At 34.4% G+C, this 14,419-nt stretch overlaps 2 protein-coding genes across 2 annotated transcripts; both read right to left on the bottom strand.

The window, feature by feature from the left end:
* Window positions 1–3,958: 3,958 nt before the first annotated feature.
* On the bottom strand, window positions 3,959–6,310 carry LOC11408216 (actin-depolymerizing factor 2). The gene is made up of 3 exons (XM_003594392.4): window positions 6,151–6,310; window positions 4,568–4,833; window positions 3,959–4,481 (listed from the first exon to the last, which is right to left on the bottom strand). Exons 1-3 carry the CDS (start codon window positions 6,151–6,153, stop codon window positions 4,331–4,333), a joined length of 420 nt encoding a protein of 139 aa, XP_003594440.1. The 5' UTR covers window positions 6,154–6,310; the 3' UTR covers window positions 3,959–4,330.
* Window positions 6,311–7,341: 1,031 nt separating this feature from the next.
* On the bottom strand, window positions 7,342–12,774 carry LOC11405623 (uncharacterized). Its single transcript, XM_003594391.3, has 7 exons — window positions 12,278–12,774; window positions 10,571–10,640; window positions 10,288–10,343; window positions 10,087–10,162; window positions 9,899–9,935; window positions 8,011–8,125; window positions 7,342–7,878 (listed from the first exon to the last, which is right to left on the bottom strand). The coding sequence occupies exons 1-7, from the start codon at window positions 12,559–12,561 to the stop codon at window positions 7,638–7,640; spliced, it is 879 nt and encodes a 292-aa protein (XP_003594439.1). The 5' UTR covers window positions 12,562–12,774; the 3' UTR covers window positions 7,342–7,637.
* Window positions 12,775–14,419: the final 1,645 nt, after the last annotated feature.

Below are 14,419 nucleotides of genomic sequence, written 5' to 3'. Positions count from 1 at the left end.
CTATTTTTTCATTTTATTGGATGTCAGTGAAAAACTAAATGTATATCATCTTTTCTCGAATTAAAAATGAGTTTAATTAATATGTTTTTGTCATTAATTGTACAATTATTTTACACAAAATAGAAATCCTTAAAAAAAATTACACATATATCAAATGTTGAGTTGTCACGTAAATCAATTATTTATATATAATAATTAAGATAAAATGTCTAGAAGTCCTAGCTCAACTGGCAAATGCCGAAATTGCAAGGCCGGACGTCATGACCCGGGTTCGAACCCGGGACCTCACAGTTGTGTGTGAGTTTATTTTCAGTGGATTACCACTTCATCTAAGACCAAAAAAAAAAAAAAAAAAATTAAGATAAAATATACAATTTTATCTCGAGTTTTTCTATTTACACTCCATGTTTTTCTGGTTACATCTAAATTTTCTTAAAAGTTTTTTATAATACCAAAATTGTCCTTTTATATAAATTTTCTTAAAACCCTAATTTTATTCATTGTCACTGAGTTTCACCCTCTTCACCCCACAAGCGATCACGATCAAACAATTTGATGTTCAATATCAATCTCCATGAAAATTAAAGAGTGAATCAAAATATTTTTCATCCATACTCAATTGGATATAAGTAAGTGAATTTCTTCTTCTATTTGCAAGTTTCAATTTTTTCCTTCAACTGCACTGATGCACTGTACGATTACGGTTTTAATTTATATTGGTAAAGTTAACTTAAATTCAGTTTAAGTAGGTTCATGTAAACTTAAACTGAGTTTACATGAACCTACTTAAATTAAGTTTACATGAACCTACTTAAACTGAGTTTACATGAACCTACTTAAATTGAGTTTACAGAACAAGGAAAACACAAAATCGCAGAACTGAGAACCCATAAGAAGAAAAACACAATTGATTGAAGAACAACACTTGCTAACCTGATTTGCTTCGAATTTTCTTTAAAACCATGAATGGACGTGAGAAAGTATGGTTTTGAAAATCTTCGCATAACAGAATCGATCGATTGGAGAATTATGGTTTTGGAAGAGGGGTTTGGGGTGTAACCAAGAAAGAAGGAATATGCTTTTTGAAAATCAAATTTTATGAAAGGGTAATCTTGTCATTTTAGGGTGCAACCATGATTAACTAGGGTGCAGGTAGAAAAACTCTTTTATCTCTGGAACAAAACATATCTTTGGTAAAGAAAAAAGAAAAAAGTTTCAAAATAATTTATTAATCATTCTTTTTCTTTTTATAGCAATTTTTTTTTCTTTTCCTTCTTTAAGTTTTCAACAAATTTATTAAATGGCAAAACTGAATTATTGAAAAAGCTCATGGTTCAGTGGACTAGAATTATTTGAAAGATGTAATGTCAAAAATGAATTTTCTAACTATGTGGCGAAAGTGAATCTTAGAATGTGTCACTACAGCTACCGCGTCAATTTTGGTTAATATGAGTCAGATGGAAGAGTTTAATTTGGAAAGAGGGTTACATCAAGGCGAACCTTTGTCGTCTTTCCTTTTTTTATTAGCAACAGAAGGATTAAATGTTACGATGAAAGCCATGTTGGAAACAAGTTTGTTTACTGAGTATACGGTGAGGGCGCATATGGCAGTTACTATAACTCACCTTTAGTTTGTAGATGATACTTTGCTTGTTGAAATTAAAAGTTGGGCCAATGCCAGAGCTTTAAAGGTCGTTCTTATGTTGTTTGAAGCTATTTATGGTTTAAAGGTTAATTTTCATAAGAGTTTGTTGGTTGGGGTTAATGTGGTCGACTATTGGCTGCATGAGACATCATTGGTTATGAATTGTAAAAATGTTTGTCTTCCCTTTCTATATTTGGGGCTACCTATAAGTGAAGATCCGCGAAAATTGAACTTTTGAACTCCCTTGATGGATCAGATTAAGAGTAGATCGTCGGGGTGGATGAGTCGCAACCTCATTGGGGGGCCGCTTGGCACTTTTGAAGTATGTCTTGTCCTCAACGCCGGTCTATTTTCTTTCCTTCGGTAAGACTCCCTCACATATAATTTCTTCCCTTGAATCTATTTTAAATGTTTTTTTTTTTTTTTTGAGGGGGGTTGAGGAAATTAGGAAAATCATTTGGATAAAATGAGATACTGTCTGTTTGAAAAAGGAGGAAGGGGTTTGAGGTTTAGGAGATTGCATGAGTTTTAACTTAGCTTTGTTTGATAGGTGGTGGTGGAGGATGTTGGAGGAGAGGGATAACTTGTGGTATCGAGTGTTAATTGCTCGATACAGTGAGGAAGGGAACTCTATTATCGTAAGATGGTAGATGGGTCTTCTACTTTGTTTTGGAGAGACCATTGGGTGGAGGGAAATCTATTATCTAATATGTTAAGTCGTTTATATGGATTGGCAGAGAATAAAATGGAGACGGTGACAAAATTGTTTTTCTTTGGGGTGGGGCGTGAATGTAGAGGTGTGGAAGTGGTGAAAGTGATTGTTTGCGTGGGAGGAAGAACATGTGAAAAAACTTTACAAGTTAGTAACATTTGTTTTGCAGGAGGCTGAGGAGGATATGTGAATTTGGCAGTTAAATTCGTCCAAATGTTATACCTCGTAACCGCATCCCAATAACCTTTGTCGTAGAGAAGTTATTAATAACAACGAGTGTCTTTATTCATGAGGGTGTGGTTTGGATAAAGATAGGGGACATTTTATTTGTTAGATGTGAATTTTATGGCAGATTAAGGTAAATGGTGGCAAATTGGTTAGGTTTTACAACAATTGGTCACAATTTCATATTTTTTTTATCATCGTTTGCATTTTAGTATGTTGTGATTTTTTAAAAAGGGATTGATTTTTCTTGAACATTGTTTGGCTTTGTACGGTTCAGATTATTTGAAATGAGCGCAATGATCGGATTTTTAAGAATACGGGGGAACATTTATACGTTTTATGCACGAAGATCGTTTTATGCATTATCCTCGTCGAAGCTTAGTTTTAGTCTCATGGCTCTTTTGCTATTCTTGCTTTATGATTTCTCATATACATTTTGGTGACTTTCCGTTTATCTTGTAATCTCTTTCGGTACAGTTTATGCCGGAAAAATTACCGATAATGAAGTTTTATTTTAGCATGCAGAATACACTTTGACTAATGACTTTTTTTTTGTGCACCATTGAGTAATGAATCTAACTTTGTTTTTACCGAAGTAATGAATTATGAATTTAATAACTTAAAATCGATTTTTTTTTTTTTGAAGGAAACTTAAAATCAAAATTTAATTACAAATATTAATTTATTTATCATAGTTCCTTAAAACAACAAAAATCTTCACCGTGTAGTTCCTTAAAAAAAAATCTTCACCATGTAGTGTGAAGAAATTGCAATAAAATCTTGGAGCCTCATGGTCTTTTGGACAATCAAATGACTTTTTTATATTAAATTAAAAACGCAAAGGGGAGCACTTAGTACAATAAAAATAAAAATAAAATAAAAAAACTTATTTTGATTCGCAATTCAAATTATGTTTTTTTAATCCAAATTTGCAGTGTATGGTATGACAACTGTTCTTCTCCTTTCTTCTTCCCAGCCTAATCACTATACTCACGTTCATCTTTCGATTTCTTACACAAAAAATCCAACCATATTATCCCAACCTAACCCCAGGCTTTATAGTGCGTCATAAGAACCTCATAGTGCAAGCACACATTTCCTAATTGGTTGTGGTTATGGATTCTAACAACAAAAACCCCAGAAAAGAAAAAGAAAAAAACGAAGTTACTTATTCCATCCGTGAGACTATCTTACAAAAGGAACAAAGACTTCAACAAACTCAAGCCAGCTATGGAGCAAGGCATCGTTATTAATACTTGATTGATAGGAACCAATTAGTAACTACTGTGCCTAATCCATTAACTAATCTAATCACTACATCAAACCAATAAACAGAGTTTGCATGAACAAGACTACAGAAGGCATTTGAATATCCATACCAGAAAAACAAAAAAATGAAATTACTGAAGTCAAAAGGCATTAGTGAATGACTAGTGTCAATATTAAAAAAGGCGAACCCCATTTGTTGTCTGATCATCACACAAAACAGTTACAAATTTACCCAGTAAGGATATACTAAAATGCCACTCAAACGAAAAGATTGTATAAATCACAAATCATAACAAAATACACAGGAACAAGAGAAGCCTGTTGAAGGTGCAATACACTTTATGCCACAATTTTGGAAAATTTTAGACCATAACCTAGTCAAGTTGACCAACCCACAAACTATGGATATCTCAATATGACTAACTAAGGCTTAAGGGGAGCTCCCTCACCAGAAAGCCTGTACTATTCAGAATCATTATTTAGTTGGCACGGCTTTTGAACACGTCAAGACCCATTTCAGTAGGATCAGTTGCCTGCAACTCTATTTGAATTCCATCCAGCTCCCTCTTGAACCTTTCTTTGGTGCTTGCATAAATCATCTTGCTTCTCACCCTTGCTGTATCAGGCGACCTACACACAAAGCCAACAGAATTAATGCAGATAGGAAGTAAACAACCAAGGAAAACTATACCCATGTATCAAAAAGCAAACATTACCAGCCAATGAAAAAAATTCTGCTTTTGGGGACATTCTCTTCTGTCAGATACTCAAAATCATAAACAGCATAACGACACTCATCAGCAGGAAGGCATGCAGTGAAATCTTCATAGCCTTGGGCTGGCTCACCAAGCTTTTCCACAATGACTTGCTTCTGTTTCTCCTCGATCTTATACACTATGAACCGGTGTGTCCTTTTTGCCTTGAGTTCCATAAACTTTAACTTGCAGTCATCATGGACTGCCATACCAGATGCTGCATTTGCCTGTAGAATTGCAGTTAGGAACACATCATAATCAATCATCAATGCCAGGCACCAGCAGATCACATGTGATTGTACACAAATAAGCAAACTTTGTAATTTAACTTGTTACTCAGCAAAAAAGAGAAATACAAAGAAAAAGACTGTTCATGCCAAAGTATCGGTAGGAAAAAATGATCTGATAGAAATACTAAAAGTCTGAATCAAATGAGAAGTTTTTAGTTGCTAACCATTTTCATTTCTCACTTCAAACTTATTAAAAAAATACCACCTTTTTTTTTTCACATGATTGCCTATTTTTGAAGTTTCTACAGTCCAAGAGAGTCTAGCGCAAGTCGTTGGTGCATATCGTGTGTGAGTGTTGTAAAGCCTAATACCAAATTCAATTCATACGGATCAAAAAAACAAGATCCTAAAAGTTTTGTATCACATTGGAAATATACAAATCTTCGGATAGAAGGTGACAATTTTTCAATCAAAGGCAAAGACAAACTCTTCCTCAAACAAAACAATTCCTAATAGTTGATCTTTAAAAAGCTGAAAAACAAAGAGTTAAATTAATACATGGTGAATGATAAAATGTTATAGCAATACTTAGCCCGCTAACAAAGTGAATAACCCTTATACAAGCATAGTGCTGTCCAAATCAATGGAATATAGACAAATACCAGTGATCAGTGCAAAATTAAGTAAACAACAACAAAAAAAGCCAAGTTATGTTTAGATGCGTCTTCTTCAAGCTAAAAATATATAGCATATCTCAGTTCATTAAAAAATTAAAAAAAAAAAATCTAATCAAAGAAACTTAAACAAAATAAATAAATCTAATAAAAAGAATATTCTCTAATTAAAAATTGCACCAATAATTAACTACCACAAGCTTACCCGAACAAAATAATTAAATAAAATTCACACAAATCAGATAATATATCCACACAGATCAAAGCAAACCACAATTCATCAGCTATTGTAATAATAAATTAATAATCCACTAAATCATCGTATTATACGATTAATTTGAAAATAATCCAATTCAAAAAATGAAATCGACAACAAGATCAGATCTGAAAATGAAGTGAGATTCGCAAAAAAAAAAAAAATGCAGCTAAAGTGAAAAGATCAGATCATGAAAAATCCAGCTCGGATTGTACTATAGTCAACAAAAAGAGCTGAAATCGGAGATGAATTCGAGAGGACTAATTCAATCGTATATACTAAATAATTTAAATTAAAAAAAAAAAAAAAAAAGGCAAAATTTGCGGAAATTGTAATCGATGTGTAAGAATTGAGTGGTAAAAGAAGAAGATAGAGAAAACGAACCATGGGTTAGTTGTGGTTGTTGGAGAATTGATTGGGAGCGAAGGTTGTGGAGAAGATATAGGAGAAAGGTGTGATGGTTTCTTCGATCGGAGAGAGAGAAAGAGAACGAGAAATGTGAAGGAAAAAGGTGTGTGGAGGAGCGTGACAGTGTCTTATAGATATCTGCTCTGCGTGTTTTCTGTATGGGTCAAGGATGCTGGTGGTCCAAATGCCTCATTTTGGGCTTGTGGCCCAAATTGTTTCAAGAAAATTGATTATCTCCTTTTTAAACTTGTTCATTCTCTACCGTTAACTCACACTCGACATTCTTTAGCATAAGTGAAAATTAATTTACGCTGATACTTTTAAGATCGGTTGAAACGACTTAAAAATTGATTGAATCAATCCTCAAAGGATCACTGTGAGTTAACTCACGTTGAAAAATGCTCACGCTAAATTAAGGGAATGAGAAAATACTAAGGGGATAATACTTTGTGCATGAATTTATTCAGTTTTGTTGTCTCTTCTAGGGTCCCACACTCCAAAAATTCTCCACTCCAAACCACTAAAAATTCTCTATACAGATCAAATGTATTGGATTGATTCCCAACACACTAAAGATGATAGGTAAAGAATCTCTTCCACTTTAATAAGAGGTTCTCAGTTTGAATCGACCGAGAATTTTTTTCCCCTATTACAGTTGTACTCAACTTTTTTTTTTTTTTGAGGGAACAATTGTACTCAACTTAAATATTAGTCTTTGTAACTTACTTACTTGGAGATACACCGCTCACAAAATAATATATTGGATTGATTGATAAACACTTAATACACCCGTTTAATCACATCAACCACTAAAATTAATGTGAAATATGTTTTAGACATTAGATTTTACTTTTTTATTACTATTGCCTGTATTCACTTATATTATTTTTTATCTAGTCTCCATATTAGTTAAGCAACAAGAGAATCGAATGGCGAGGGATTATATTCAATGATTATGCTATAGTTAAATGAAGCGAAGACCCGTGAAAATGGGCTAAGTGCATATTAGCTCAACTTGAATCACACAAGTTTATTCATCTTGAAAAATATCTCATAAAAATCTTGTGCACCCGCGTAATTGAATGCTTCGTTGTTAGATTGCATGTTTTTTCAGCTGTTAAATATAGTTTTGATGTGTCCGTGAGAGAGCAAGGAGACAACACGTTATTTCCAAAATTTTCTTGTATACAATTTTCACTATGTCAACAAATACGAGATCACTAGCCCAAATTATAATGGCTACAGGATAAAAAAAATTCAAAATCGATATCATAAAACAGCTTAATAATCCTCTCATAGTAACCTTCTAATTAGAAAGGTACCACATGGCTTTTCAACTCTCAAGATGATAAAGACTTTTCATTTTAAGCAATCGGAAGGGTGCTAAAGTTGTGTGTGAAGGTAAACGATATCTCTTAATGTAAATAATTGCGGACAACACAACACCATTTATTGGAAATGTATCAAAGTTCATCATGTATTTGTTGTTCTAAAGGAGCCTCTATATTATGAACACGATCAACTCTGGCTTGATGAGGATTCATGTTCTCTGCAACAGCTTGTGGTCTTAGCCCTGCCTGGCCCATCATACCAGCTTTTATGGCCCCAGTAACCTTTCTCTGCAACGTAAGTATTCCAATACGTTTGGAAACAACATAAAGAACGGCAAGGGAGAACAACAGAAAGCCAACCCCAAGTATCACCCTGTTTGTATACAAATTGATTGTTAGGATTTAAAAAGACCAAACAACGTGAGTGCACAGTAAAAAAGGACAACCTGATACTGCCAAACTCCCACCATGGTAGGATTCAGGAAAGAATCATTTTTTTCGATACCTGTCTATGATATCTTGACGTTGCATTGTGGAAAGAAGATTTCTAGTTCTCGTCAACAATGAGCGGTGCCCTTTATATTCACTTTCAGCCTTTTTTAACACTCCAGTTGATTCATCTATATATCCAAGCAATTTGCAAAACAAATACAGAGAATAAGATTATTTCATACTTCTTGTAATCATATTGATGAAAACAATATCAGTATCACAACTCATCAAAATAGAAATTTAATTCAACTAAAATTTCAACCAGCATATCAACAGAAACAGTGAACAAATTTACATTACACGCAAAGGAGATTTTAGGTGTGTCACGGGATTGGTTAACTACATTAAATGTGTATCGTACAATCCTACATGTTCAATCACAATTTTGACAACATTGGGTATCAGAACTAGGGCACTATGGAAGATACAAGACGGAAGAATTGTCCGTGGGAATATGAGAGATTGGACTACATGCAACCAAAATTAAATTTCCAATGCCATCCTCTCTCCTCTTTCATTTCTACTGCCTGTCCAACTATCCTGAGTCTTAACCAGTAGTTAGTCTGTTTGTTCTATTTACAATGCCTTGAATACTTCTGCGGCTAGACTAGGATCTCTGCCAATCAATACGTACGGCCTCCCCCTGAAGAAAAGGAGTCCGGGTTTGCTCCTTTATCTACCCTCCATTTATGAGATAGACACAAGTGGAAGATTACTGGGACCCACTTATGAAAATGGGTCTCACTAATCTATCACTTGTGTCTATCTCTCTCATAAATGGACAACAAATGGAGGGTATATAAATGGAGCAAACCCGGACTCGAAGAAAAAAGGCACCTGTATTTAAGGAGGAAGTCAAGAAATGTTCCTTGAATGCTAACTGCAGTCTCTGCCCTATGCCCTCCCCTCCAGTTTCTCTCCTTTTAATTATCTGCCCTGTTAACTATCCTAAGTCCTCTGTAACTAACAGTAGTTGGTTAGTCTATTCTATTTGCAATGCCTTAACTACTTCAGAGGCTAGGATCATCTGATGTACTCCGGTTTCCCATCACATTTACCTTTCCTAATTCAGGGCTCTGCATACCAAAATCATCCACATGGAAAGTTTGACCTTTTTATTTCAACATATAGGAATACAAACTACAATATCCTTAACCTTTGCTGCACTATGTAATTAACTGCATCTCGGAAAATTATGCATTACATTCTACAGTTTGGGCTAATGGAATACAAATAAAAATAAAATGATTCAGATTTATGAATTCTAACACAGAGCAAGCTTTACAATTGTTAAAAAGTTAAAACATGATTTAACAAGCTGCCAACATGTGTCAACTTCATTTTTCTTCAATATTCAGCTTCATGTAGTTTTCTTTTCTTTTTAATGCTTCCTGTACTTAGGCTAGAATGGATGAATTCTATTCTAAGATCTTACTATGCTTCAAGGTTATGCTTAATCTTTTGGAGGGGTAAGGTAGGAAAGGGGGATAAAAGGTGAATTCATGGAAGGAAAAAGCAGAAGCTAAAAGAAAGGACTTTACACACAATAAAAATGGGGAGCGTCATCAGATAAGATGTCAATCCCTTTGCAAAGCCTTCCATAGTGCTAAAAATCACTGGCCAAACACCCTATAAAGTTCAAGCCCAAAAAGTGGCAGGGGATAGAAATTTCCTTGAATAGTTTCACCATAAGTCTGTACTCATATCACATCAAGAGAGTTTTAAATACTAAAAAGATAAGGAACATAATCGGTTTATATCATATCACAGTCTAAAGATTCAATAATATTGGTTTGTGATATTGAACTCTATTTTTAACCATCAATGTAAATTCCTATCAATAGAAAGAATGGTAAACAACAATCATTAATATAGACAGGATAGGAGAAAAATATACCTACCAAGAGTCATAAGTGTGCTTGTGTTTCTTTCAACTTCCTGATTAACACACAGATACAACGAGTATGCTAATTATTAATTAATCATTCATAAACAGGTTATATTTTAAAAAGGAAAAGGATGGGGCAAAATACTAACACAGGAGCATGATCAAACTAAAGTTTACAAAGAAAGATACCTAACTACTAACCTGAACCATCAATTGACGGGTACGACGGAGGCTTTCTGTTATGCTCTCTGCGGCAGATGTCATTCCAGCTTTTGTCCTGGACGAAGAACACAGATTTGAGAATTAAAATACTTTATCCCAGCATCATGTCAAGTGCCAAATGAAATGGGAATAAACGATGAATAAAACTAGGGCAAACTGAAAATTGCACCAAGGACATACTGCAAATTGCGTCTGCGAACTGTTGATTCTTCTCCACCACCTAGAAGTAGTTCTCTCTGCAACGTATAAAAACGGAATAAGTTACACTGCACTCTCCAATCCATCATTATAAACAAATAGCACACATCCACGACCACGACCACAACCACAATATAACTAATAGGTTCAGAGTCAGTGACTAGAAGATGTTCCCAATAACACTGGAAAATCAAACCAGAAAAGTATTTAAGCAACATGAACACCACAATGCTAAGGTTAAAGATATTCAAGTAAGTATATTTGCCTCTTCTTGAGCAGCTTTCCTCAAGTTAGCCTTGGCTTGTAGATTAGCATTCCTCAAACTTATCCGCAAACTGTTCAAAACATACAAACATATATTATCAACAGAAATTGTAAACACATTAAAACACAATCATTACTAATCTCTATATTAAACCAAGTGAATCGCCAATTTAGTCATGGCATTGTTGGAAAATGTCAACTTGTTTTCTGAAATTAACAAAATAATCACTTCATTTGAGATTTTTCAATCAAGTTAGTCTCTGTCACGCATTTTCGAAAACTAAATTGACTGATCTGAAAAGACTAAAATAAATAGATATTTTCAATTTGAGGGACTATTTGAAATAATAAAAAATCCTGGGACTAAATTGACAGCGTACCACTTTCAAAGTCAAGTGATTCATTCATTTTAAATCCATTTTCTTTAGAATTGAGTGAACCACCGATTCTGTTCCACAAATTAAGTGTAAGATAATTTCCTCCTTCAAAATTACAAAATGGTAAATTATTCCTCGAAATGATTACCAATCAATTTAATCCTCTGTTAATCAATTCAAACAATTTTTTTGACTTTGGATTTCAAAATAGAGATCGAAGAACCTCTAAACAAATGTCCAAAAACATGCTCAAACTGAGTTGAGCATACCTTAAACAATGTGTCAACTCAGCATTTCTGGTCCTATTAGATGACAGAGAAACTAAATTAATCACAATCTTCAATTTCAGAGATCAAATTGCCCACTGCCTACAATTTTTAGGACTTTGATTCACTTATTTACAATTGTGAAGGAGTTTTTATGTTTTCTGATTCTACTTTTCTTCCCTTCCTTCCCCTTCTCTTGATTGATATTGTGTTTGATTGCTAAATGGCGTGATCCCCAATATTTGTGTATATCAGCATAGGGAGTGTGTGAGAAAATTAAAAACGAATTTCTTTAAATTGTATTTTATCTTTAGCAAATTGTCCAACAGAACAAATTAGTACAAAATGTCTAAGCCACAAACACTCAGCGCATAAAGTGCCCATAACCCACTTGCATTTGTAGTGCCAAATTTTGTTTATCATCGAAGGCTTTTTTTTTTCCCTCAAAAGTTAATTCCCTTCGAAGTGATTTAAACTATTAGTAGCTGAAATTGATACATATTGGGTGTCTACAGAACAATCAATGTTTGGTCTGCACATAAAGCTACCTATATATTGTCCACATAAAAAGTGGAATTGCAATTACAAGTCTATAGTTCATTACAGTCAATTGAAGTAGCTAAAACACCATCACAATTTGAGGAACTATTTTGAAATGATAAAAACTCCAAAGACTAAATTTACACCGAACTACTTCCAAAGAATAAATTTGACAATATCCTCCCACAAATTTACAAAATAGTAAATTAGTCCCCGAAATTAAAGTCTACCAATCAATTTAGTCCCTCTATCAATTAATTCAAACAACGATTTTGCTGAAATTGTTTATCAAAATATAGAGATCAAAGAAGCTCTAAACAAATTTCTATAAACATGCACAAACTGGACATTTCTGATCACGATACAGAGACTAATTTGATTGACAATTTTCAAATACAGAAACTAATTCAACAATTCATAAATATGGAAATCCAAATCCCTAAACCCCTGCAATTTCGAGAAATTCAATTCACTTATTTACAAATAATCAATTATAAACCAAGCACAGAGAGAAAGAGAGAGTACTTTTGAGTTAGGGTTTTCCATGATTGAAGCAATTGACGAGCAGAATCAACTTCTTGTTGTGTAGGCAACTGAGGAGCGAGAAGATCGAGATTGAAATGCAAAGAAGAAAGAAGCGCTAAACCATCTTGAGCAATACCGTTTAATCTAGCAAGTGAATTCTTTTCATCTTTTGATCTTCCTGATTTACCGTATTCTCCAATTGCATTGATGTGATCCTGTGTTTTGATGCATGTTTCGTTCCACTCTTTCTTCACCCTTTCCACCTCTTCTACAACCTTGTCCATTTCTCACAATAGAAAGAAAGCGAGAGAGATCGAAATTGATGATGAGGGAGAACGAAGGAAGAATGAGTGAATCAGAATCTGATATTGTGTGAAATTGTTTTCCTTGTACAGGTATAGAGATTGTCGATCCGATGGATGAACAGGGAAATGTGAGAGTGTAACAAAACGCCCAAATAGTGTTTGTTTTGAGAAATAAAATGAGGAAGGAAAGTAAAGACGGATTTTCCATCCAGCAGTTTTCTTGCGGGTCATGACAAAAAGCAGGGTTGACATAACGGGTCAACCACCCGGACCGACCCACTCCATCAATGTTTTTTTTCTTAAAATATTACTCAAAAACTTCACAAAAACAATGTAAAAATGTATACTCTTTTCAATCACATTTTTTTTTGTTGGAAAAAAGCTAACAAAAAGAAAAGAATAAGAAAACAACTAATAATCGATCTCTATGATACATCTTCAGGAGCATCAGTTTGCTAGAACGCTCCAATTCCTTTGTAATAAATTATACACATTACTTACAAGCATAATGATATCAATGGTTCACTATGGTTGAAACTAAGTGAACATTCAGAGTAGTAGATGACATACATATATCCTCTTTCTCAAGCTGCTTTAGGGCCATGAAACAGAGCTAACAACTCTATATGTACGATTGTGGAAATACCAACCTTTACATCATACACATGTAGTCAACTACCATCATTACTACGAAGAACGCAACCAAAATTGGTTATTCCAGGATTTCCAAAATTGTTGTCGTCAACATTCAACACAACGACCATACTCTCCTCCAAATGCCAAGACATAACGACCTCTTATATCCGTGGATAAAACCGAAGAGAAAACAAAACAAAGAAGGGCTGCAAAATTGTAAATTTTTACATTCGAGGAGAAAATAGAAATTATCTCATTCTCCATACAAAGTGAGTTTCGTGTCCACCAAATCCAACAAAGAATAAATAATTATTTGTGCTAAACGCGTCTTGCCTCAGCCAAGTGACTATAGAATTCTCCAAATAGAAGTTAATATTGTCAAATCCGAGAGCAAGCCAAAGATGCTTAACAAATAGACAATCCTGAAAAAAGTGCAGGATGCTTTCACCACTATTGAGGCACCTCAGACAGTTATTAGTGTCTAGCATACCTCTGTTGTGCAACAACAACCTTGTAGGAACAACATCATGGAAAACCGTCCAATATAGAAATTTAATCTTTTCAAGAGCAGTTAAACGTCAAATCCACTTCCATGATCCAACCTCATCCTCGCTTGCGTTCCACTTCAGAAGCCACTTAAACCCAACTTTCATCAAATAAACACCATCCAAGTTACCCTTCCACGTAAAGCCATCCCGAATCTGACCATTCAAACACACCTGGGTGCCACAGATACCCTCGACTACATGAGAAGTAAGTTAGGTATATAAACAATCCAACACCTAAGTATCATCTTGAATCACATTAGCTATTGTCAAGTGGACATCATGAATATCAACATATAAAACTTATTCACACAACTTCCCAAATTTAGTCTATGGTGCATACCTAAAGAAAGAAGACCAATCTCCTAGTCTATAGTCGAACCCATTTCGAAACGTTGTCTTTGATAGATTGCCACACAGTGGAACCTTGGGTCATATATATGTATATCAAGAAAGAACTTATCCCCAGCATACTTGTATCCAAGCAGAGAGACCCACAACTTATATGAGTTACAATGAATATCCCAAACCAACTTTCCCAGCATAACTGTATTTGATTCGTGAGCTCATCAAATACCCAAACCACCAACTTTCCGCTGCCTGGTGATCTTATCCCATTCCACAAGATGGACACCCTTATCCTTGTTCCCCTTCCA

The sequence above is a fragment of the Medicago truncatula genome, chromosome 2 (assembly GCF_003473485.1).
Source record: "Medicago truncatula cultivar Jemalong A17 chromosome 2, MtrunA17r5.0-ANR, whole genome shotgun sequence".
NCBI classification, from domain to species: Eukaryota; Viridiplantae; Streptophyta; class Magnoliopsida; order Fabales; family Fabaceae; genus Medicago; species Medicago truncatula.
This window is presented reverse-complemented; position numbering and strand designations above follow the sequence as displayed.